This window comes from Aplidium turbinatum, chromosome 2 (assembly GCF_918807975.1).
Source record: "Aplidium turbinatum chromosome 2, kaAplTurb1.1, whole genome shotgun sequence".
Classification (NCBI taxonomy): Eukaryota; Metazoa; Chordata; class Ascidiacea; order Aplousobranchia; family Polyclinidae; genus Aplidium; species Aplidium turbinatum.
In genome coordinates this window covers 17685874-17711136 of record NC_137473.1, presented here as the reverse complement: position 1 = coordinate 17711136, position 25263 = coordinate 17685874, and the positions used below count along the sequence as shown (strand labels likewise).

Sequence of the window (25263 nt, the reverse complement as noted above, 5' to 3'; positions counted from 1 at the left end):
AGAACGGAATGAATCTTTAACGCCCATATTATATTTTACCTATAGGCTAATGCTTTTGAAGCACGTGAATCGAAGTTATCAGTTTTTTGGGCAGGTTAGGCTTGATCAACGATATAAGGGGTTTATGTCTTAAGATCTAAATTCGGATGCAAACGAAATTTTGATTTTTTGGATGCACAGTAGAACTAGTCAAACTTTAGCAGTAGGGGTCAGTAGACATATGATGTAGTTGTATTTTCGCAGGTAAATTTTTTTCGTACATTTGTAGTTTTCTTGAAATTTTTTGTTCTTTAAAAAAAGTGTAAATGGGGCAAGTTGTGCAATTGATGACGGGGCAAGTTGTGCAACTGTTCCTGTAAACCGCCTTTGTTAATTTACAAACGTTTGTAGCCTATTAGCTATTTTTACATAGTTTCAAAGTCTGGAGATAGTGAATGAATGTAAAAATAGCTGATTTGTTAAATTGTCTGTACTTTTGCTGGCTGTAATATGTTGCTCAACTAGCCCCTAGTGTTGCTCAACTTACCCCATGATACTACACAGCTTGCCCCTTGGTGCTGCACAACTTGCCCCGGAAAAATAATCCGGGGCAAGTTGTGCAATCGTTACTTAAACTTTAATACTGTGCAAAAAAGTAAATAAAACCAATCAGTTTTTGTCTTAAAACTTGTATTGGCTTTTTAGCGTGTTTTTGAAATGCAATAGCCTACTTGAGTCTTCGAAAAAGTTAATGAAATAAAAAAATTAGATTTAAAAAAAAAGTGCTCAACTTGCCCCGCCTTCCCCTACCAGGACCAGGAACGAAGTTTTTTTCTAAAATAGCTTACAAGCTTTGCTTTGTCAGTTGACAGTGTTGTTTTAACTAGATCAACAAATCGTAGTTGGAATATATTGTGAAATTTCTAATGATACGTCAGTCATGGCACGAGTATCTTGCAACCATTCCGACAAAGTGATCCACGTGATTGAAGCAAACTTTGGAAGATCGGATACAACAACGTAAGATTTTAATGCTCAATTATTGTTAAATATATTTGCATAAATAGCTTATTTTATAATCGAATACATTTTATAATAGATGATCGGATACATCGACAAAAGATATGCAATACTTTGTTTTAAAAGGGTGTCATTTCGATTTCAAACGGTGATTCATTCATAATAGCCTACAGTAGCAGGAAAAAAGATGAATACTGAATAGGCTACAAAAAAATGTTATGATAAACACAACTAACAATTTACTAAAATGAATGCATGCAGTAACTCAAAAAATACAGGACAATGGTGCAGTAGAGGATCCATGGGAATCCAAGGGGTGGCTAGGGAGGTTGTCCATCCTAAAATACAGAAGAGTAAGCTACTTTTATGCATACTGTATTTGCAAGGTCGGATTAATGAAGACCTGAGAACTACGGAGTCAGGTTTTCTAGACTCCTGCTTCACTTTGACTTCAAAGTTGTGTCTCTAAACCCATTCTTGCTCCAAAATTTTGGTGATATTGACTCCAAACTCCACTTCGACACCAAAATCAAACCATAATCCAGATTTCTTTACCATGCACAACTTTACTGTACCTTCCTTATCCCCAATCAAGATAAGAAAGGCATATTTTGAAATGTAAAAACAACTGCCTGGATAACTTAAACATAAAACATAAAAGTACACAAAATCACAACTGCACTAATTACAGCGTAAATATTTGTAAGCTATAAGTATCAACTGGCAAAAAATCATCCTCCGTCTTGAATCTGGCTCCTATGTGTTTTTCTGAGAATTTCAGACTCCGACTTCATTCAGATTCTTGTCGGAAACCGAAACTCTGGCTCCTGAACAATTCAAAACTCCGACTCCTGTACACATCTGATATAGACCTACGCATCATTGTGTGTTGTTGAAAGTGTCTCCTCTAAGTCTACTTGCTAGATCCGGCCCTGCTGTGAAGTAGGAAAAAAATTTCAACTCTGACACCTGCATTGTTTGACGGTCCATCTCAGACTCAGCTTCAGTGTTACCAGATTTTTTCAGGGATGCCATTTTTATTTATTTTTTTACGATTACTAATCGCTATTTTATCTATTTTTGAAAAAATTTCAAAAAAACAATAGGTTCTATATCCACGGTCAAGGTCAAAGCCTTGTGACCAGAGGGGTACACAGGATTTTCTAAGGGGGGAAGAGGAAGGCATTAGAAATGCTTTTATTTGCTAATCTCCTTCTTTGTCGTGTGAGCTTCTGGGGACAAGGGTCTTCTTTTACCACCCCAGATTTACCTGTTCCTGGACTAGCCTACACTGGAAGATTACTATAGAGAGCAGCCAGTCTTTAGTTAATCACTGGTAAGTTATATTGTATAAGATTAGCCTATATCGTACTCACTTTGGATGATGCTATTTTTTTAGCTTCCAACAGCTAGGTTACTTATTTGGATAAATTTTGCAAACAAACAAACAAACAAACAAATTTTGAAAACAAAAAATATGATATAGGTTAACATTCTAGACGTCGCATATAATGTTTCACGTAGACGACGTCGTTGACTTGCCTACCCCAATTAACCACGCGTATTGTGGGTACGTTCAGTGAAGTAAGCCGGATTTTGTTACTGGGAGAAGAGGCATTCGATATAATTGTACAGTTTTTGATCATCATGTTTTATATCATTTTTTTCTCGTTAAGAATACTCCAATGCTACTTTATAATCTGATCAAGGTTTAACCGTTTTTCCTGTGGGGGGTGTCTGTGGGGGCTTGGTAGCCTACTTTTCAAAGCAATATCATTAAAGAACTAGAACTAGATGATCTCAACATTCCTAAAAATTATTCCAGTATTTGTTCTGCTTTAAATGACGTTGCTATGGTCTATAGCAGTGGTTCCCAACCTGGGGGTAAATTACCCCCGGGGGGTAATTTGCCTGTTTTCTGGGGGTAACGAGACCCGATTTAAAAACAGCGAAGCAAGTAAAGGTTGTGAATTGTGATCTTTATAAAAGTGAAGGAATTGAACAACTGTCTTTTCAAGAAACTGTGCAAGAAGATGGGAGAAAGATACGAAGCATTACTGTACCACACAGAAGTACGATGGCTGTCTCGTGGCAAAGTGATAACCCGCCTGGTCGAACTTCGTGAGGCTGTCCATGTTTTGCTGATAGAAAAGAAGTCCGACTTTGCTGAATACTTCTCTAACCAACAGTGGATTTCCCCGTGACCCGACAGTTTATCGAAAGACAATTTATCGAACGACAGTTCATCGAACGACAGTTTATCGAAAGACAGTTTATCGAACGACAATTCATCGAAACGACAGTTTTTCGAAACGACAGTTCATCGAAACGACAGTTCATCGAACGACAGTTTATCGAAACGACAGTTCATCGAACGACAATTCATCAAAGGGGCTAGAGGCTAGAGTTAGGGGCTAGGGGCTAGAGGTTAAGAGTTAAGGTTAGAATTAGGGGTTAGTGGTTGGGAGTTGGAGTTTAAGGGTTAGGGGTAGGGGTTAAGGGTAGGGTTAGGGGTTGGGGGTTAAGGGGTAGGGTTAAGGTTAGGGGTTAGTGGGTAGGAGTTAGGAGTTAGTGGTTAGGAGTTAGGGGTTGGGGGTTAAGGGTTAGGGGTAGGGTTACGGTTAGGGGTTAGGGGTTAGTGGTTAGTGGTTAGGGGTTGGGGGTTAGGGGTTGGGGGTTGGGGGTTAGGGTTAGGTTTTAGGGGTTAGGTTTTCGATTAACTGTTGTTCCAGGCCCCTAGCCAGCAGGGAGCCAGAGAGGCCTCGCCCCCCTTAAAAACAAATCCGCCCCCCCTGGCAAAATCCAAACATTCATGAGCAACAGCTACATTTATAATGATTTTGCCCATTTACTTTTTTTCGGCCCTCCTTAAAAAAAGTTGGCCCCCCTTGCTCTGCGGTCTGGTTACGGCCTTGTGTCGTTCGATAAATTGTCGTTCGATAAACTGTCGTTCGATAAACTGTCGTTTCGATAAACTGTCGTTTCGATAAACTGTCGTTCGATGAATTATCGTTCGATAAACTGTCGTTTCGATAAACTGTCGTTCGATAAACTGTCGTTCGATGAACTGTCGTTCGATAAACTGTCGTAGTACCGGATTTCCCAGCTGTGCTATCTGGCTGATATCTTTGATGAATTGAACAAAGGCAATCTTTTACTTCAAGGCAAGAATGTAACTGTGATCGACACCAAAATAGTTGTAGCAGCATTTATCGCAAAGGTTAAATTGTGGAACAAGCGAGTTGGAAGAGGCACAGTGGCGCAGTTTCATACGCTTGACATGTACTTCGAAGGCAATGGACATGAGTTGACACGGCGTTGAAGGAGGACATAGCTAACCACTTAGGCCAGCCAGCCAAGAAGATGGACAACTACTTTCCGAATTTGGACACGGCTAGTCTCCAATGGAAAACTAAGCCCTTCACATGTGATGACAGCTAGGTGGATGATGACGACTTTCCGACCAAAGAAGAATTTATCACTCTCCGAATGAACGAAGTGTTGAAACTTGATTTCAAGGGGAAAGGTAGGAACCCTTCTGGATTTGCAGACTCCAGGACGCACCAACATTAATTAGCAACACGTGCATTAAATATCCTGACATCTTTTTCAACCACGCATTGCTGTGAACAAGGATTTTCAACTGTCTTAGGAATAAAGACAAAGAAGCGCAATCGCCTGGATGTTAAAAGCGACGCAAGAATCGCCCTCAGTACCACAAAGCCCAGAATCACAAAGCTGGCGGCTGAAGTCCAGACCCAACCTTCGCATTGAATGTTTACCACGCATTTTTATCTTGTATTCAGTATTGTATCGCATTTTGATTGTCATAGTTAGCCCTTTGAAATACATAGCAACTAAGCAATAAATACTTTTGTTTTTGAAAATTGATCGTGGGGGTAATTCGCTCACTTCAGTGTGGAGATTAGGGTAACAGCCATAAAAAGGTTGGGAACCACTGGTCTATAGTTTTAGAGACACGACACGACTTTCTTTTAAGTACTCTGATATTTCAGCTTGCTACTAGCTAGTTCATATGTTTTCAAATTACACGGATTAATCGAATTACTGAACGCCGCCGTGTATAGAACTGCGACGCAGATATTTCATGATGAGTTGACGTTGTTGTAAAGCATTCAACCGTAATGATTCCGCCTTTTGTTTGCAAACTCGAGTTTTGAGTTGCTTTGATTAATCGTTTAATTACGGTACATCTTAGTTTCTTTGAAATTATCAGAGAGCATACGATAAGCAATGCAGAAAAATATGTCATTTTACATTGTTTTCTATGGCCAGCACATTTTGTTTCTAACTTATAGGCAGGGTTGCCATACCGTCCTTATTTCTAAGATTTGTCTTTATTTTGAAGGGCCAGGTCTTAGAAAACTTAAATGTCCTTATTTCTAAGAAATGTCCCTGTTTTCGACTTGCGTCCTTATTTTGTCTTATTTTCAACGATTACAGAACTTCGATCGGTTTCCTCTGGTATCCGGTGTTGCATATTCTAAAATTATGCTTTTGCGCCGAGATTTTATGACATTATAAATGAAATGTAATCCGGTTCTCTTGCTCTTCAATAAACCCCTGTTACTCCTGCAAAAGTCAATTTCATTGTTTCCAGAACTGGCAGAGATAATTGAATCTTTCAAGATCAAAATATTGCAACTCCAGTGTTAAGGATTTTTCGGAGCAACAACAGACGAACTACTAAGGACAGTCGATGAAGAGCATGCTCAGGTTCTCAAAGAGAGCTTCCAGGAGTTCTACACCATTACTTTAGAATATAACAACAAGTGGTATTGATTTTAGAAGCATCCAACGCACATCAACTGGACCCTGCTAAATGATCAAGCAATCGAGTACGAAGAAATCAAAGGGTTGGCGAAGCAAGTTGATCCACTAATGGCAGTGAAAGATGAGCTGTTCGATGAGGTCTCGGTTGTTAACGCTCTGCTCAAGAAGATTCCAGATGATGTGTTCGGCAAGGATGAACCTGAGGCCAAGTGGATGAAGATATTTAACGGAAACAACTCTTTTCCGCTGCTCTACAAACTGGTTAGCATCATTTTCTGCCTTCCGGTCAGCAATGCGTTTGTGGAAAGAGTGTTCTCTCTTGTTTTGGCACAGTGGGCCAAGGAAAGAAAGAGACTTAGTGAAATGACAGTCAAATCCCAGCTACCAGTAAAGGTAACCCTAAACTTGAGCTGCCGTGAGATCCATGAAGCAATTTCTAATAACAAGGAGTTGCTGGAGCAGATTGTTTCTGGCAAAAAGTATGGAATGTAATATGACAGGCTCGTATAACTACAAAGTATGTCCAAAAACGTTTTTTAAATGTTAATCTAATTTTTCGGTTGTCGTTATTTTTGGGTCCATGTCGATGGCAACCCTGCATAGGCCTAACAAGGAGCAGTAGGAATTTCTTGACAAACCTCAGTTTATCTCATAAAACAGACAGACTGATGTGGTAAGTTTTTTGTTGATTTCTTGTCGGAAAGCAACAAGGAGTGAGATCTTGACCCGCCAATAAACTTCTGCATGTTGGCTACCGGCGCACTTATACTGACATAAATATTTATGGATGTTGTTAAAATGTTTTATAAGAACGAGAGATTGAAGGATACTGAAAAGAACTTGAAAAGAACTTGCAGCTCAATTATTGTGGTTTGACAAACATTGCACATATTGTATCGGCACTGAATCTTCACCTAAATGGTAATTTTGCAGTTGCTTGATGGATTACAAATTATTTTTTCTTTACGAGAATTCAAAAGTTTTGATCTTTCTCAGCAGAAACACTATTAGAACCAACTTAATAAAGTCAAAATTTTTATTCAAATGTTGGTCTTCAAAGGCTTATGTTTACAAAAGCTGTAGGCCAATTATATTTTTTATCAGATGGAAGCAGGCTGTTGAAAATATTTTTTATTAAAAAACTATATATTTTATTCAAGAATATAATACTTTGCAATTATACGTCATATTTGTGTTTTTACTTCGACTTTTCACAAGCGAGACTTTGCACAATAGAACTTCAGTGTGAGCCTACCCAATAGGCCTAGCATCGAATAGTTACTAGCAACGTGAGTCGATTGACTAAAGTAACTTAAGTGGACCAGGAAGCTGTGGCCGAAACTTGATTACTTTTCATCAAAATGTTTACACATTGGGAACAGCAATCACTTTGTTCCAAATCAGCAAATCACTTTTTGTGATTGGTTCAACGTCTGCAGACGTCTGAACCAATATAAAACAAATTGGTTTATCTGGGTCTTTGATTCAGAAAAACATTTTTATGATGTATTGTGATATAGTCTAATCAGCAGTGGTCTGTGCGCCTTTTGTTTTTGGGTGTATATCAATTACAAAAGATGGCCTTATGCAGTAACGCCGTCAACCACAATCTGTATCTAAAATGCTATTTCAAAATTGGAAGAGAAAGAAATCTTCTAATGCGTAAGCACGAGCTTGCCACAAAATGTAACGAAAAAAGGCCTACTTTACAAATACAAAGCCATTTCGCTTCCAAGAAATCCACCAGTGGACCCTTATTTTTTTAGTGGCAGTACTTAAAATATTTTTCAATCTTTTGGTTGTAAATTGGGATCAAAAACATCAGATTAACTCCACAATATTTTAATAGGACTCCATCCTTTGCCTACACTGTAAATGAAAAAGGTTCGTTTAGGGTTCTTTTAGGGTTCTTTTTTCGAGAAAAACCCTAGGCTTAGGGTTCTTTTAACAAAAAAGGTTCTTTATTGCAAAAAGAACCCTTTGCTTGCCAAAAGAACCCTAAGCCCAGGGTTCTTTTTCGGAACTTGTTTCGAAAAAGGTTCGTTTAAGGTTCTTTTTTCGAGAAAAACCCTAGGCTTAGGGTTCTTTTAACAACAAAGGTTCTTTATTGCAAAAAGAACTCTTTGCTTGCCAAAAGAACCCTAAGCCTAGGGTTCTTTTTCGGAACTTGTTTCGAAAAAGGTTCGTTTAGGGTTCTTTTTTCGAGAAAAACCCTAAGCTTAGGGTTCTTTTAACAACAAAGGTTCTTTATTGCCAAAAGAACCCATTGCTTGCCAAAAGAACCCTAAGCCTAGGGTTCTTTTTCGGAACTTGTTTCGAAAAAGGTTCGTTTAGGGTTCTTTTTTCGAGAAAAACCCTAGGCTTAGGGTTCTTTTAACAACAAAGGTTCTTTATTGCAAAAAGAACCCTTTGCTTGCCAAAAGAACCCTAAGCCCAGGGTTCTTTTTCGGAACTTGTTTCGAAAAGAACCCTGCAGAAAGGTTCTTTTCGAAACGTTTTTTTTTTAACCTTTTTTTGAGATTCTTTAGCAACAACACTGTAAAGGAAGAAGGCTCGAAAAAGAACCTATTAGGGAGCTACTGGGAATGGGAGTTCTTTTTAAGAAAAAAAAACCTTTGGGGGTTCTTGAAAGAACCAATACAGGGTTCTTTCAATAAATTTTTGAGGTACTATTATGAACATTCGATAAAATACCTTTCAGGTTTTTTCTTATTTAATACCTTTTTGAGGTACTATTATAAACCTTCTGAACGTTCGATAAAATACCTTTCAGGATTTTTTTCTATTTAATACCTTTTTGAGGTACTATTCTGAACCTTCTGAACGTTCGATAAAATACCTTTCAGGGTTTTTTTGTGTTTAGTACGTTTTTGAGGTACCAACCTTAGAAAACGAAAAACGATGAAGCATCTTTATTCTTTACATAGGACGATAAAAAAATACAGACCACAACAACTACAAAAATTACATAGGATGATCGATAGCGTTTAAAGAGCACAGAAAACATGCTTGTAACAACGAGATACCGGTACACGTTTTCTGATCTCCTAAAAATCTTCCGAGCATCCTGTATAATCACTGCCCATTACAATTTATTCACAAAACGCAATACCTTGCTTGTTACCTCCACATCTAAATGTAAAATGTGGGTAGAGAAAAAAGACAAGGTATGCTTAATGGATTTGGGGTACTGGATGTTAAACACCCAGTAAGTACTCAACAGCACGGCCACAGCATCCACTAAATTATCCATGCCAATTACTTGACACCCGTTGACCATGACAGTGAAGCCATCTTCTTCTCCAAACCGTATAACCGGATATGTTGATTCTGATATTGGTGCATTACATTTTGGTAAAGGCAAGACTGTACAGTTTGTGCATGGGCAATCCGATATTGATGCAGTAAGGTTTGATAAACGCAAAACTGTACAGCTGTGAAGAGAGAAGGCATATTGCGTGACCGACAATTCCAATCGACTGAACGAATGATGATGATGATTAAAACATAGTCTACAACATTTGTAAAATGAGATGAAACGACACACGATTTTTGATTTGGTTTTTGTTTGTGCTTTTAATATGCTTGATGTGCATTAATTTAGGCTACTTTATTGTGCGTGTTAGACAATTTCACTTGCGCTGTAACTTTTGAGCTTTCGATTTGTGACTGTCTTTGAAATTATGAAATATTGAAATAAGCAATTTTAGAACGAATGCAATACAAACCGATTTGCCAATTACGAATCCTGTTTTCTTTTGGCGATCAGTGCAAGAGAGTGCAAAACAATAAAGAACGCATGACGAAATAAAGGAACACAAGTAGGCGAAACAACAAACTAACGTAAAATTATCAAAACAACCTTGTGTTTTTATCGTTTTGTGTCGCTGTTCAGTCAAGCTTGAAGTCGTCGTTTAGAAAACTTTTTTTTCGTCTTCGTAAGCTGAAGGAAGCATTTGTGCGTCTCTTGACGTAATTTCTACTAGTTATCGTACGTTTACGGGTCAGACCAGTTTACCGGTCAAGCCAGTGTATGTGGTGACTACAACGCATTTCACAGTTTAGATAGTTAGATTAGTGTATAGACATAGAGTCAAGACATCTGCTGCTGCATATATAAGATAGTATCAGTAATTATGCCAACTATCGAAGTGCAGAAATCAACTCGTGAAGATCTGTATGCTACAATTAGTTGGTAAGATACTGTTCTTTGTATTATTAATTATGTCGTACTTTGGCGATATACTGGTTAAAAGTTTGTATTCTAAGGATCCTCTCACGTCAGATTAATGTTCTCGTCTGTTGTTTTGTGATTACGCAACGTGGTCTTCTTTATACAATAACAACAACTTTGTACTTTGTAAAACAACAGTTAATTCTCTGTTTCTAATTACAATTTATAATATTGTCTTCAGAAACCGTCGCATCTGGATACCCGTCAACTGTCAATGTCTACTCTACTATAAACCTTATTACTGCAAACCTTGTATCTATGGTTGTGTGCGTGCTAATTGTTGTGTTTTACAGTTAGTTGGCGAGGTAGAAGATGCTTTCAACATTGAGCGTCATTTGAAACAATTGAGAGGGGAGATGGCGAAGGGGGAGAGCTGTCGCAACAACGGCTTGATTCGCGACCGAATGTTGCGCACTCGATCCACGTGTTTGCACAATGGGAACGAAATGTCGGTTGCCGATCTGCAAGCGAAATATCTGTCGTTGGGAACCGCTGTTTGGGTATGTTGAACATTACGTTCATTTTTATATATATACGGCACTATTTAAAGACTAAAGCCAGTGTGACGTACTGGTTAGTAAGGTGACTGGGATCTAGCTGACATCAGATATATCAGGCGACAACTATCAGGCGATCGCTGCTGGAACTTGTTAGCTCAGTGCAGTAAACTCACAGTATAAACACAGAAGCCTGATTAATTGACATATATATTTCGCCTTTAAGGATTATTATCCAACTAACCCTGTGTTTATACTATGAGTTTTAATATATCCTATATAGTGACAGAAATTGTGCATGTATGTGAGGGTTAATTTGAGGCTCTTGGTTGTGTGTCTCCCACCCATTGTAGGCTATTTGTTTGGTGAAGTGAATGTTGCTCAATGCCCGCACTTGTGCTGGCCATCGAGTTGATATATAATATGCTCATTGATTGTTATAGAATCCAGAATCAACATATCCGGTTATACAGTTTGAAGAAGAAGATGGCTTCACTGTCATGGTTGACGGGTGTCAAGTAATTGGCATGGATAATTTAGTGGATGCTGTGGCCGTGCTGATGAGTACTTACTGGGTGTTTAACATCCAGTACCTCAAATCCATTAAGCATACCTTGTCTTTTTTCTCTACCCACATTTTACATTTAGATGTGGAGGTAACAAGCAAGGTATTGCGTTTTGTGAATAAATTGTAATGGGCAGTGATTATACAGGATGCTCGGAAGGTATTTAGGAGATCAGAAAACGAGTACCGGTATCTCGTTGTTGCAAGTACGTTTTCTGCGCTCTTTAAAAGCTATCGATCATCCTATATAATTTTTGTAGTTGTTGTGGTCTGTATTTTTTTATCGTCCTATATGTAAAGAATAAAGATGCTTCATCGTTTTTCGTTTTCTTTACACTTGTTCATTTCTACAAAACACGATTTCTTGATAATCGTGTTTTGTGAAGGTATTTGCTTTGTAACCGTCTTTTTCAATAAAACCTTAAGCATCAGTTATAGCACTGTAAGTTTATCTAAAGGTGTCTATTGGAACCATAGGAAGGTTGGTACCTCAAAAAAGTATTAATACGAAAAAAACCGTGAAAGGTATTTTATCGAACCTTCAGAAGGTTCATAATAATACCTCAAAAAGGTACTAAATAAGAAAAAACCTAAAAGGTATTTTATCGAGAGTTCATAATAGTAGCCTACCTCAAAAAGGTACTAAATAAGAAAAAAACCCTGAAAGATATTTTATTGAACGTTCAGAAGGTTCAGAATAGTACCTCAAAAAGGTACTAAATAAGAAAAAGACTCTGAAAGGTATTTTATCGAACGTTCAGAAGGTTCAGAATAGTAGCCTACCTCAAAAAGGTACTAAATAAGAAAAAAACCTGAAAGGTATTTTATCAAAGGTTCATAATAGTACCTCAAAAAGGTACTAAATAAGAAAAAAACCTGAAAGGTATTTTATCAAAGGTTCATAATAGTACCTCAAAAAGGTACTAAATAAGAAAAAAACCTGAAAGGTATTTTACCAAACGTTCAGAAGGTTCATAATAGTACCTCAAAAAGGTTCTTTTTAAGGAAAAACCCCGTTGGGGGTTATTGAAAGAACCCTGTATTGGTTCTTTCAAGAACCCCCTAAAGGGTTCTTTTCTTAAAAAGAACCCCATTCGCAGTAGCTCCCTTATAGGTTCTTTCAAGAACCCCCTAAAGGGTTCTTTTCTTAAAAAGAACCCCATTTGCAGTAGCTCCCTTATAGGTTCTTTCAAGAACCCCCTAAAAGGTTCTTTTCTTAAAAAGAACCCCATTCGCAGTAGCTCCCTTATAGGTTCTTTCAAGAACCCCTTAAAGGGTTCTTTTCTTAAAAAGAACCCCATTCGCAGTAGCTCCCTTATAGGTTCTTTTTCGAGCCCTTTTCGTTTACAGTGTACATGAAAATGAAAAGAGCTTTAGTATTTTAGGAAAAATGAAACAAAAAGACCTTTCAATACCGTTTTCAGAGGCTGATTTGCGCCTGTTGTCAACAAAAAAGACCATCTCAAAAGCTTGCAATTGCATCGTTCTTGAAATGCAAAAACTAAAAACAGGGAAAAGAGGAATAACGCAGTGTTTGTTTAAAAAAAGTAAGACGCTAGGTTGAACACAAAATACTTCAATATAACAATGAGGTAACGTCATAACAATGAGGTAGCTGAAAATAAAAATTGGTGTTGTGGAGTTTCCTTCCGAATGCAAGCTCCCTTAGAAAGTTTTTAAAGTAATAAAGTTACCTCGGATGCCAAAGTATTCCCTGAATAATCCTTGTCAACATCGTTTTTGACTGCCAATATCAAACATCTTTGCCGTTTTACGAGTATTTAATGTTGGACAAGTCATGCTATCAACCGTTGAAAGGGGAAAGAACAGTCACTTTCACGCGGTCTCTCCTGTACTGCAAGTAGCATGAAAATGCGAAACGAAGACTATCGAAACCGAACCTCGACTTGGAACGTTCAGAAGACTCCACGAAAACCGCTCTTTTTTCAGAGCTCGGCAGTTCGCGCCGAGGGCATCAGATCCAACAAGATCGATGTGATCGAGCAGCTCGCTCATGTGAACCAAGTTCTTGTCATTCTACTCCAGGAGATCTACTACACTTCTGCAGAAACTGGTATTTCTACACTACTCACTAACTGGGTCTGCTCAAAGCAGGAAGTATTTCTACGTTTGTCCATGAGAGCTTGAACTGGACGTTTGTGAATTCCTCCGCCAGTGAGGAAATATAATCGGGTTTGGGTCTGCATTGAACATTACAACATCATCAATGCATACCAGCCGCCATCCTCACGCTTGAACCCATCATCTATCCCGGCATTCCCCTCACCCAGTATCTATACGCTGGCGACTTCAACTGCCAGCACACTAACTGGGGTAGCAATTATACCAGCAGCAACAGAAAGTGCCTGGCTGCTTGGGCTGCGAATAATAACTTCGCTCTTTTTTACAACCCAAAATATCGAGCCAGATTCTGGTCCGGACGCTAGGGAACGAGTACAAACACAGACAGCTCTCCCTGACAGACGTGTTCTCAACACCAACCTTTGCTTGTCACTGCCCCTAAGCTTGTCTTTTCCATTTCAAGTGCCCTAGTGAAGCGATGGAACTTCATAAAGGCTAATTGGAGTTGCTACAGCCTCATATTCAACCAAACCGCGGCAGAGCTACCATCACCTTCTAGCGCCAACGTGGATGAAGCCTATAAAAATTTCTGCAATGCCATCAAATCCACAGCAAAACAAGCTATCCCTCGCGGCTGCCGAAAGAACTACACGCCGTTCTGGGATTCAGAGTGCAAAACTTTATACCTCTCCCATCTTCGCGCCTCACCAGCAGGTGATGCCTCTAACTCAGCCTCAACAAGAGTGCTCGATTGGCTGGATTCAAGAAGCTAGAGCGATGGAAAGACACTGTCAGTATTATTGACTTCACACACGACCTCACACACAGCACCTCCGAATATGCTGTATAAAGGGATGACCACCTCCTCAACCAGATGGTCCTAAAATCGCACCTCCAAAAGCCCCAGCGTTTGAAATCTCGACGCCCTTTTTCTCGCCATGCTGCAGCTATCTGCAACTCCAACTTCCACATTGCCGAAGTTTGAAATAGTGAATGGAAAAAAGTCGCGAGACCAGTTCAATTAACGGTCCTTCCCAGTATCAATGCTCCTCCAGGAACAAAAATAAGTCGGAAGGAATGGGTGAAGCTGAATTGCTTGCGAACTGGAGTTGGGCCGTTTTAACAGCAATATGCTCCAATGGGGCCTTGCCGACTCACCATCTTGTGCATGTGACTCAAATTTTCAGACTGCATACCACATTCTCTACCATTGTCTTGTATCCCCGCCCAAAGGTAACATATAGTAGCCTAGTAGACCTAACAACGCTGGGTGAACACACAATCCATTGGCTGCTGCGCCTGGATAGAACAACGTGACCAGCGGCGGCCCAAAACGCAAGAAGAAGAACAACCTTAGCCTACAGGCCGTTTAGCACGCTACTTCCGCCAATGCCTATAGTTACTGCCAATAGCATAGCATCACACATAGTAAAAAAAACGGGACCTATAAAACAGGCGACGGAAAGTTATCCAAACTTGAGAAGAGGGAAACGTCTGATCTCTTCAAAATTCCAACACCAGACGAGGAAAGCATCTCCGGTGAATTCACATCGAATGATTTCACTTCTGCCCTCCACTCAACCAAGACCCGTAAAGCCTCTGGCCCCGAAAACATCTGACCAGAACTTGTACTCCATGCTGGCACGACCATACAGTCTTGGCTTCGCAAATTTTTGTCGTCCTGCTTATGCCAACTTAAAATCCCAAAGATCTGGAGACGAGCCAAAGTACTCGCGATCCCTAAGCCTCATAAGCCACAAAAACGTTTTATCTACACTCCATTCGAACCAATTGTAGATCCACTCTTGCCCCGGAGCAAACTGGTTTCCGATGTGGAAGATTTACTGTGGACCAAATCACTTTCATAACTCAAGACATCGAAGCCTTATTGAGGCAAAGAATCAGGCCGATGTTGTATTTTTTGACCTCACACCCGCCACGACACCGTATGGCACCAAAGCCTCACCTGCAAACTGCTTCGCCTGCTCCCGGACGCGAAATTGTTTTCCCACGAACTTTTCGTCTCATTTGCATATTTCTGTAAGTGTAGCCATTACTTGTTACCTCGCGGCGCGCGTAACTGTTTCTACCGATTCATTTTTGTCCGGCGGTTTTCAAAGTCAGCAGTCAAATTTGAACTTGAAAAATAACGTAGTCTGGAAATACACGTTTAGTCAACTTTAAAAAAGTTGAGAAAAGAAATTGATTGATTCTGGTCACTACTCTAAAAGTAAGATTTTCCGAATTGATTAAGAATTAACCCTAACCCTACTTTTTTTGAAAAGCTTTTGTGCACCGCAAAAATTAATTTAAAGAAAAAAAATTAACTTCAATGGGCTTCGAACCGTTGTTCTCACGAACATAAAGCAAAAGATGAAACCACTGAACCAAATACGCCAACGAAAAATGTTTGCATTCACAGGGTATTAATAGAAACTCTATGCGAAGTAACAAAAGTTCGTAGGAAAAAATTTGCCTCCCGGACAGACACATGGTTCACATGATCATAAAGCTCATTTACAACAGAAGCTTTACCCTTACTACTGGAAGTGACAAACTAAGCAGAGTACGGCGCCTTAAAAATGGCGCCTCTCATGGATCTGTCCAAGCTCCCCTTCTGTTTAACATCTACACTCACGACCTGCCAAACACGGTATCCGCAAAGTAGCCTACGCCCATGTTGATGACTTGGCCCATCTTGTTCCAGACGGTTGTTCGCCTGGTCAAACGTCATGTAGAAACCGTTCGGGTCTACTGAATATTACGTCATGGAAATTCCTAAAACATGTGCCAAAATTGCATCAGCGTTCATAAGAATTGTGTCAAACCTGTTTGGGCCTGTTTGGGCCTGTTTAAACAGGAAATATTACATCAGCTTTAAACACCTGTTGGAATGACTTCATAATTGTCTTTCATTATTGCGTCACAGTACTGCATACGTGAATTTGAGATATTGCTATCTATTCTGGTCATTCGTAAAATGATTGTTTGAAAGTTGGCCGCACATTTAACTGTTGGCTTAGTGCTTGCTAGCTGGACAAAGGTTCCGTCTTTTATCCAAGTAATCTGTATCGTAGTGACAGTTTTTTAGAGGTGTAAGGCATTGCATCTCGATTTCGATAGCCGCGGGCTAATTTTACAGGAATACACTTTAAGAATAGACGTTTCAAGAAGTGTTTCTTTCTCGGTCGATACATACAGACAAACGGATTCGGGAATCTTATGTTACAATTTTCCCACGAAGAGATTATGGTTTACCGCTGTGACCACATCTACACCTGTCGAATGATTGGGAAACATTTGATGGGATTCTAAACCAGGACATTTTAGGCATATCTCCAGAGATGGAGATTGAAGCTCAGCGAAATCAAAACAGTAATGATAGCTTTTCACTTAAACAACCGGGAAACGTAGCGTGAGCTCAAGATCAATACCGATGGAAAAACTTAGCGACATTATGGGACGCGCAACTCCGTTGTTCCGCCAACATTAGAAGGGTCAGTTGCCAATTTGAAATTTGTTACGCTTTGCTGCTGGCTTGCTTTTAACTAAAAACCTTAAATCACTTTAAAACCAACTCCACTCTTCTTATTTAATCTATAAAAAGTACATTATTCCGTAAATCAAAAAAAAACAAAAAACGAAAAAAACGTAACCCTTCTAATGTGGCGGATAAGCCAAAAGCGGAGGTAGTTTCTCATCCCTATGATCTACAATCCCCAGCAAAAACATGTCTTTTTGCCCAAACCTCAAATATCTGAGGGTAGTCTTGAACGAGTCGCTTACTCACCGTCAACATTTGGAGTCACTACGCAAAAAGACCTCGACACGCACAGCTTTGTTAAAGCGTCTAGTCGGCTCAGGCTGGGAAGCCGGAGTGAAGCCACCGAGATAACAAGGCCAATTGCACTATTGTGACGTATATGTTTACGTCACAACTAGTGGATACGCTGTGGTTTATCAGCAACCAGCAGGTATCTTGTTTTTTTTAACTCTAATAGAGACCAGTTATGTAATGTCCTGTTATTTGAAAACACAAACTTTTATGCAATTTGTTTTATTTTTAGTACACACAACAAGCACGACTAGATAAGAATCAAAGCATGCAGTGAGAGTAGCAAAAACAACATTTATTTATCACATTGTCCATGAAAGTCGAATATACAATTTAAGCAACACAAAACTATGAGACGATAGTTCCACATTGGTTGAGCGTTTGACCATGTTGAATCAATGTAAAATTAAAACTCAGTCATCGTTCCTTCATCATGAAATAAAGGTAGTAAAACCAACCACCTTACAGTACTAACGATTTTATTATTATGACCTGTGTGCAAAAATATAGAAGCTTAATTACATCAAATATAGTTATTACTATAAACCCTTGACAGCTTGTTTCACTTAAAAGGAGGATCATCACAAGGTCTTTAATAAGGACTTCCTTAATTTTGAGTCCTGAATCTCAATATTGCCAATGGTGTTTACATTTTTTCACCCGAATTTATTTTCATCTTACATCTTTTTAATCGTTTATTTTTTCGTTTGTACCCTGAATTACAGTTTATTAGTTATCGCCATAAACTCCTTTGTTTGGTGTCTGCTTTTTGACAACCAGCTGGTTTGAGAGCACGACAAATTGGCACACAATTGTCCACTGCTAGGTTTTTTGTTTTTATACAATACTATACTTCTTTAGTTGTTTCTCCGACAGAAGTGGCGTATTCTTCCGCATTCTCTATTGAAATAATTTGACATTTATGTCAATTTATGCAGCGACGGTTATGTCATAAAATAACCTTGCAGACGTTTTATGTTTTAAGTTTCTGTTTTAAACAGTTTTGATCTTTTTACATACCTGCACTGATAGGCTCTTTAATGCTTTGATGATGCGGATAGGACTTTGGTTATCTTCTCTAAACTTCAAGCTACTCGCAATGACGTTGACAGTTTTTCTTGAACATGAAAACGTAAAACGTCATGAATGTTAGGTCGTCTTTGTTGTCCAACCCAACACCGCAACACATGCGTTTCAGTTTTCTTTCTATGGCTTGAAGCAAGCCGGCATCACATTTATGGGGCACTGGGTCAAGTTTGCCCAAAAATCATGTAATTTTTCTCAAGTTTACAAACAACTGTCATCCGGTCATGAAATCAGTTATTCCAGTTAAGTGCCTTGCTAAGACACAGTCGCGTGGTCTCGAGTAGTGACATCCATTCTATCATTGCAGTCTTCAAGCGTGTTTACTACTCGATCGCGTAGCCGACAAACGTGCAATCGTGCATACTGTACAATCATAGGCTACCTCAACAATGCGCACCTGCACAATACATCAGTAGCCTATGGATACCTCGGAATATATCGAAGGAATTATTTATTTATATATATTTTGAAGCAATCTTCACTCGGTTATTTTGCAGATGCAAAGGAGACTCCAGCACAGCCAACTGCAGCAATTCTAACTCTTCCGCTATGATAAATGAAAGTTGTCATCTCAAACCAAACTGCAATATTTCATTGCACTACAGTATATTAGGAGATGCTTGTCCTAGGAGTCGTAAATATCTTAATATCACGTACAGATGCGTGTTGCAAAGTGGTGAGTCTTTGATTTATTAGGTATTTGCAAGGCAAAACAATCCTTGTTAACATTAAATTTAAAGCTAACAGGTCTTGCATCAAAATTTTTTACATTGATTTATAAACTATAGCAACTTTATTGTAATTCAATTATAAGCAAAATAATTTTTTTCTGTGATCCTTCGGCAGTAAAAGAACAATGAGTTAAACAGTAAGTTATAGGCCTACTGTAAGTTAATCAGTTGCAGGCAAAAAAATAGTATAAAACCTTGGGTTATACTTTTAAGTCGCCTACAAATATATATAGTAGCTTCGTGTTGAAGGTCAGGTATTGTTTTACAAATAACTCTCTTACACTAGAAAATGTATTCATAACGATTTTTGGTCAGGTTTCAACAACACCGTATTATGCGTAAGTTCGCTTAACAGAAGGGTGTGGGGTGTACTTTCTTGATTTTTCTTGATAAAAATATATTTTGGTTACTTACATTTAGACCGATTGAATGATAACTTAGTGGCATTAAATTGTTCGATACTCAGTAGACGTACTGTATATAAACAAAGCAACAAGATTACACATCAATCAATATTACATTGGCATTCGGAAAAAAAAACACGACCCACAAGCACAACAATTGAAAGTGGAGGCAATTTGCTTTCAAAGCATTTGTTCATTTAATTAACATTTTAAAAATATAACTTCTACATCAACATCAACTTCAAAGGAAAGATAAAGTAATACCAAAGCAAGTCGATCGTTGCATCATGCAGTTGGGAACAATTGGAGATTGTAAACAGCGGAAAAGCAACGCGATGTTCCATTGGCGAAATCTGCTGTTCTAGCTCACAGGCGCTTAAAAAAAACTTCATGGCTGTGTGTTTATATACTTTTACCAATGTCTATATTTTATTTCGTCTGATGAGTGATGACACAAAGACATTGTAATTATGTTTGTCTGCTTTTCCAGTATACCGTATATTTCCGGTATATTTTTTGACCTCAGTTGTATCAGAAGTATTACTAGGCTAGTATTAACAAGAGTATTCTTGTTGGGTTTCTAACTGTAGGATACGTGGGCTACAGTGGATAAACGTGTATTGCCTTGTTAATAAGTCTATTGGCTACAGAAGCAGTAGGCTATATAGGAGAGCAGAATGTAAGCCAGAAAGGCAGTTATTGCCAAAATGTATTCATTGGACACATTTTTGAATGCAAGCCTCTTCTTGACATGTGTTACAATAGTAAAATAGACTTCGCTTTGACATTACTTTGTCACGAGGTAGTCATACCACTCTTCTTCTCCTAAACACATAGCCGAATGGGACAAAAAATAATTTATCTTGGCAAAGCAAAAATTGTCCAGATGTGGAAAGTATATTGAAATTGCTTAATGCTCACATCCATATCGTACTGGCTATTGACTGAGCTTAAACGAATAACAAAATTTCAATTTTGTAAAATACAACCGGGATCAGTAACATCAACTCTACAGTAGCTTACTGTGCATGTAAATTACATTTTTTTGTTACAAATCCCATGTAGCAGGGCAGAACTTTGAGGTTTTCACTCAGCCATGTCAACATTTGAGAGTGCGTAAATGCCTTGTGACAACTATGTTAGCAAGATTGCCAGAAAACAACTCTTACTTTCAAAAATGCACGTTTATTATCAGTTAAATCGTGTCACTTTCAAAAGTAGCGTATTTTTGGCTACAAAGCTTATGTTACTAACTTAGTACTCAAACTCATACGCTGTAGCCCACTCACCAGTTTTACTACCAAACTGATTATTAAGCAAACTATAGCTATTAATTAGAAGCAATTGAAGATTATTTTTTTTTATTTCCTACAAACCTTGCGATTGACTTGAAGCAATTCATACTCGGAGCACTGCGGTATTATTCAAGCAAAAATCTAAACAACAGTTTTGAGTCATATCTTCTATGTCTATTTAAGATTTTTTTTCAATTGTTTTTGCACTTCAAAAATTCATTCTAAAACATTACCTATGAACGACGGACGCATCTGTGTATAACAAAATAAACCCAGGTTTTAGCACTTGTCTCAGTGTATGGCTTTCTCGTTAGCCACAAATTGAAAGTAAATAAGTTTATTAAAACCAAAAAATGCTTTGATGTAGGCTAAATGGCCAAATATATTCGCATTTTTTTCTTCAAAACATGCGTAGTTACTTTCTTTAGTGTAGGCCTATTGATGGTTCGACACAGTACGGTAGCCTACGTTGATATCATAAAAATTTGTAATATAGAAAATAACAACAGGAGAAATAATCACGAAATACCGTGATGCAATTTCGAAAAGATAATCAACATTTAGGCTACCAGCAGCATATTTCATTCACACCTTTTAACTTGTAGTTGGCGACTGAAACTCAGCGAAACCAAAACTGTGGCGGCAGCTTTCCACCTACACAATCGGGAAGCTGATCGTGAGCTACATGTCCACAACAACGGAAAACCTCTGTCCTTCTGCCCCGAGCCAAGGTACCTTGGGGTGACACTAGACAGATCGCTCACATACCGCCACCATTTGGTGTCACTGCACAAGAAACTGACATCCCGCGCTGCATTACTGAAGCGCCTGGCAGGCTCTAGCTGGGGGGCGAGGGCTGACACTTTGCGAATAGCAGCCTTAGCCCTTGTCTACTCTTCAGCAGAGTACTGTGCACCTGTCTGGTGCCGCAGTGCTCACTGCCACAACATCGACACTGCCATAAACAGCGCCCTGCGCACAGTGACCGGATGCCTGCGTCCCACACCATTGGACAATCTCCCCATTCTCGCTGGCATCCAACCTGCTGAGCTTCGTCGCGAAGAAGCCACTCTGTCCCTCGGTCGACGGGCACTGGAGCCTAATCATCTTCTCCACCACAAGATCTCTGCCTTCCCGAACGGGCACCCCCGCCGACTGAAATCAAGACACCCATTCGTGCCAGCCGCTCAACTTCTGATCAACGAAGCTGATGAACAAGACATCTCTGCGGCTACTTGGGCGGACCATAAATGGAATTCTGAATGGAGGTCAAGCACCACCAGACTCCATTCATTCATCCCCGACGCCGACACACGCCCAATCGGCCTGACACTACAGAGACAGGCATGGGTGCGCCTCAACCGTCTCCGTACGGGCGTCGGCCTTTTCTGCTCAACCATGCACCAATGGGGAATGGCTTCTTCCTCCTCCTGTGAATGTGGTGCCGAGGAACAGACCGCAGACCACATCATCAATGACTGTACCATCTTCAAGCCATCTAACGGAGTGGAAGGTCTGCGCGTCATGGATGATGAAACTAAAGACTGGCTGCTCTCTAGCAGCCTTCCAGTGTAGTCCGGGAACATCGTGAATCTGGGGTGGTAAAAGGATAGACCCTTGGCCCCAGAAGCTCAGACGACGACGACGACTTGTAGTTGTTTTCATCAAGTTTTTATTGCCACAAAATACTTTATGATAAGTTTGCTGATCTTGGCAATGCCTTTTATGCAGTGTTTCTTACCGTTTTACCTCAAGGCGCACTTGTAGACTCATGAAAGTATGATGTCGCACCTACGAGCGAGTGCAATTATTTTTTGCTTTACTGGTAGTCCCTTTTCCTACAGATACAGAATTGTTATCGCACAAATCATACTTTAACAGTTTGAAAACAGTTTATTTTACTTTCAGGCTACACTACATCAGCAACATCCCAAGCAACCACCACAGTGATGTCAAACCCGCAAACATATCTACCGATTGCCATAGGATCAGCGATTGGCCTGCTCATTGTGATAACGGTCGGCATTGTTATCTACATGAAAAAAAAGAAATCGAAGAAGAGTTTTGGTTGTCAGTCCGTCCATCGTCAACAACACAATGATACTTTTACTGAAGCTGAAATTGTTAACAACGTCATTTACAATCTTGATGATGTGTCAACTTTTACTGCCAGGCCAGTGGAATCATCAAATCGAAAACATGATTTTGCCACAACAAATACAAATGAATTAAACGTTGAGAACTTATACAGCATTGCTGAAGAGTCTACACCGCCTGATGCTGCTGCTTCTTCAACAGATGAAACTTCAAATGAACCACAAGAAGCTGTTTATGCAAAGATTGACAAAAGTGTCAAAAAAGCGGCTCAAAAGACAATAATAGATTCCAACCAGCTAGAGAAGATAGAAGAAACTGCAGAAGTTGTTGACAACGTTTTATGTAAAAGTTTTGATTTGGACAGTGATTAAACTACGTAAAATGTTTTATTTTAATATGGAAGCACAAATCAATTGTCAAAGATTTTATCTTGCTACCTACCATCGAAGAAGCTTGTGCAAGAAGTAGGCCTATTGTAGCGATCCATTATTTCGTCATATAAGTTTCCCTTTCTTTTACTAAAGTGAACTACTTTAACTTAAATTTATTTCCTAGTGTTTCTGTAATTTTCCATGTAAACTGCTCCCGAAGTAAATAGAAAAAAGGGAACAGAAAATAAAATGATTTGTTTGCATTCGTGCACGTGCAGGCACAGCTCTGCAAAGCGTTATGGTTTCGCTTCCAAGCAACCATCCGTGAGTTTGTGCGTCTTTTTACTCCGACAAAGAGAATCTCCAAATAGGAGAAATCATTGTGAAGACTTTGCTTCACAACTTTGCCACCCTTATGTTTTTAGCTGAAGCAATCAGTTGGTATAACTCTGTGGCGCAAAGACAGGGGAAATCATGCGAAGCCGCCAATGTTGTTGTTTTCGTTTGCCCCAATTTTTTTTAATATACTACTAGGAGCTAACATGATTTAAGAAACTTTGTTTAACCATTTTGGCCGCTGTTTTTTGTTTGCAATTGCACTACTGTGTATGCACAATTTTTTTTACCCTGATAAGCTAATGAAACTTTTTGTGTAAGCTTGCTTGGCATTTGGCCATATCTTTTGTCTCTTGAGAAGGCAGAATTTCTGTCAGGTGCTGTGAAACTGACATCGACAAAACAGCACTATCTATCACACTTAACCTTTTATCCAGCAAAACAATCCATTGATGATGTTAGTTTCCCTCAACCCAAATGACACTATATAATTTCTTCTATTTCTATCAAAATATGTTTGATCAACGTTTGATAACCGTCTTGTAGCATATCGCATCTTCCCAACAACCCATGTGGTTGACTGCAAATCTTAGTGTTCACGTTGCGTGAACAGTTTTCGATGTTTTAGTTATGTTGCTGTATAACGTTTTTTCTCAACAGCGCTATTATCACCACAAGAGATGTGATACATGCTGTGAAAAGCAGTAACATGAACTCTCCGACCCAGAAATTGAAACTGATCAACAACACTATCAATCAATGACATCACCCACCCAACAGTCGACGGGCAGCTCATGTGATTAAAGCTGCAAATCTTTGCATTTACATTACGTTATCTTAATATTGTACTCATGTAACTTTTTACTGTAGTGTTTGTGTATTTTTTAACATCGCCAAGCTGTTGTTTTACGACGCATCGCTTTAAGGATTGTCCACTTGACCAGTCTACCCAGTGTGCAGTCAGAGAGGGGCGTGATCTTGATCTTGATCTTCAAGATCACTTTTTTTTTGTTGATCTTAATCTTGATCTAAGATCACTTTTTTTTGTGTGATCTTGATCTTGAAGAACAATAAGATCAAGATCACTTTAAAATTAAAGTTTACTTCCTAGATAGAGGCATTATTTTAAAACTCGTACTGTACAAAGTAGTTAGTGGCGACTACTAACATTAAGCCACTGCTAATAGTAATATGGTATGTGTCGAACAAAAGACGATTTAAAATCTCCATCTAATTTGGTCAGTGTTGCCATTTCAAAATTGAAAAAGTTTTCGGTGTTGGTCATACTAAAGAAGTCAACTTCCGTGTACTTTATGTTGACGTATAATAAAAATTGTTTTAACTTTGTTCACAATTTCCATGTGTGAGTTTTAAAGAAATGTTTGCTTTCTTTGACCCAATTTTAGATGTTTCAAAAGTCTAGAATGGCGGTGTTAAAAAATCTGGACTCTAGACGACTTTGGTCATGTAAAGTGGTTTATTGCAGCAAAACCAGACCAAGACTTGTTTAGGGTCTGAGTATGGAGCGTTTGTTTGACCACAAACCTCTGGAACTTTTTTGATAGCAGACAACAGTATCAAGGTTGCCAGATGGGTAAATGGTGCAATAAACATTGACATAATACAGTAAAAGTTAAAACAACTTAGGAACACGAATAAAAACTCCCACATAAACCAGACAAAAATTTGGTAAAAAATGATGCAGTTCAAACTTTATTATTATTAATTTACAGTAGAATTCGCCTATAACGGCACCTCTAGGGGATTGCAAAAACTGACGTTATAGCCGAATTGCCGTTATAAACGAACTACCGCAAACTATTCCAAAACTGTATTTTTGTTAAAGAAAGAGGTGTATAATCCAGTAAGGTTTACTGTGTACCACCAAACTGACAAAAGTCACGCAGAAAATACAGTAAACAAAGAAATTGTTTAAA

The 25263-nt window shown here is 39.0% G+C and overlaps 2 protein-coding genes across 2 annotated transcripts; both read left to right on the top strand.

Moving 5' to 3' along the window:
- The first annotated feature begins 869 nt into the window (after positions 1-869).
- Positions 870-24715, top strand: LOC145765418 (uncharacterized). Its single transcript, XM_082577241.1, has 3 exons — positions 870-999; positions 18590-18768; positions 22431-24715. Exons 1-3 carry the CDS (start codon positions 920-922, stop codon positions 22988-22990), a joined length of 819 nt encoding a protein of 272 aa, XP_082433367.1. The 5' UTR covers positions 870-919; the 3' UTR covers positions 22991-24715.
- Positions 10365-11330, top strand: LOC145787585 (uncharacterized). The gene is made up of 2 exons (XM_082599359.1): positions 10365-10527; positions 10968-11330. The coding sequence occupies exons 1-2, from the start codon at positions 10384-10386 to the stop codon at positions 11217-11219; spliced, it is 396 nt and encodes a 131-aa protein (XP_082455485.1). The 5' UTR covers positions 10365-10383; the 3' UTR covers positions 11220-11330.
- Positions 24716-25263: the final 548 nt, after the last annotated feature.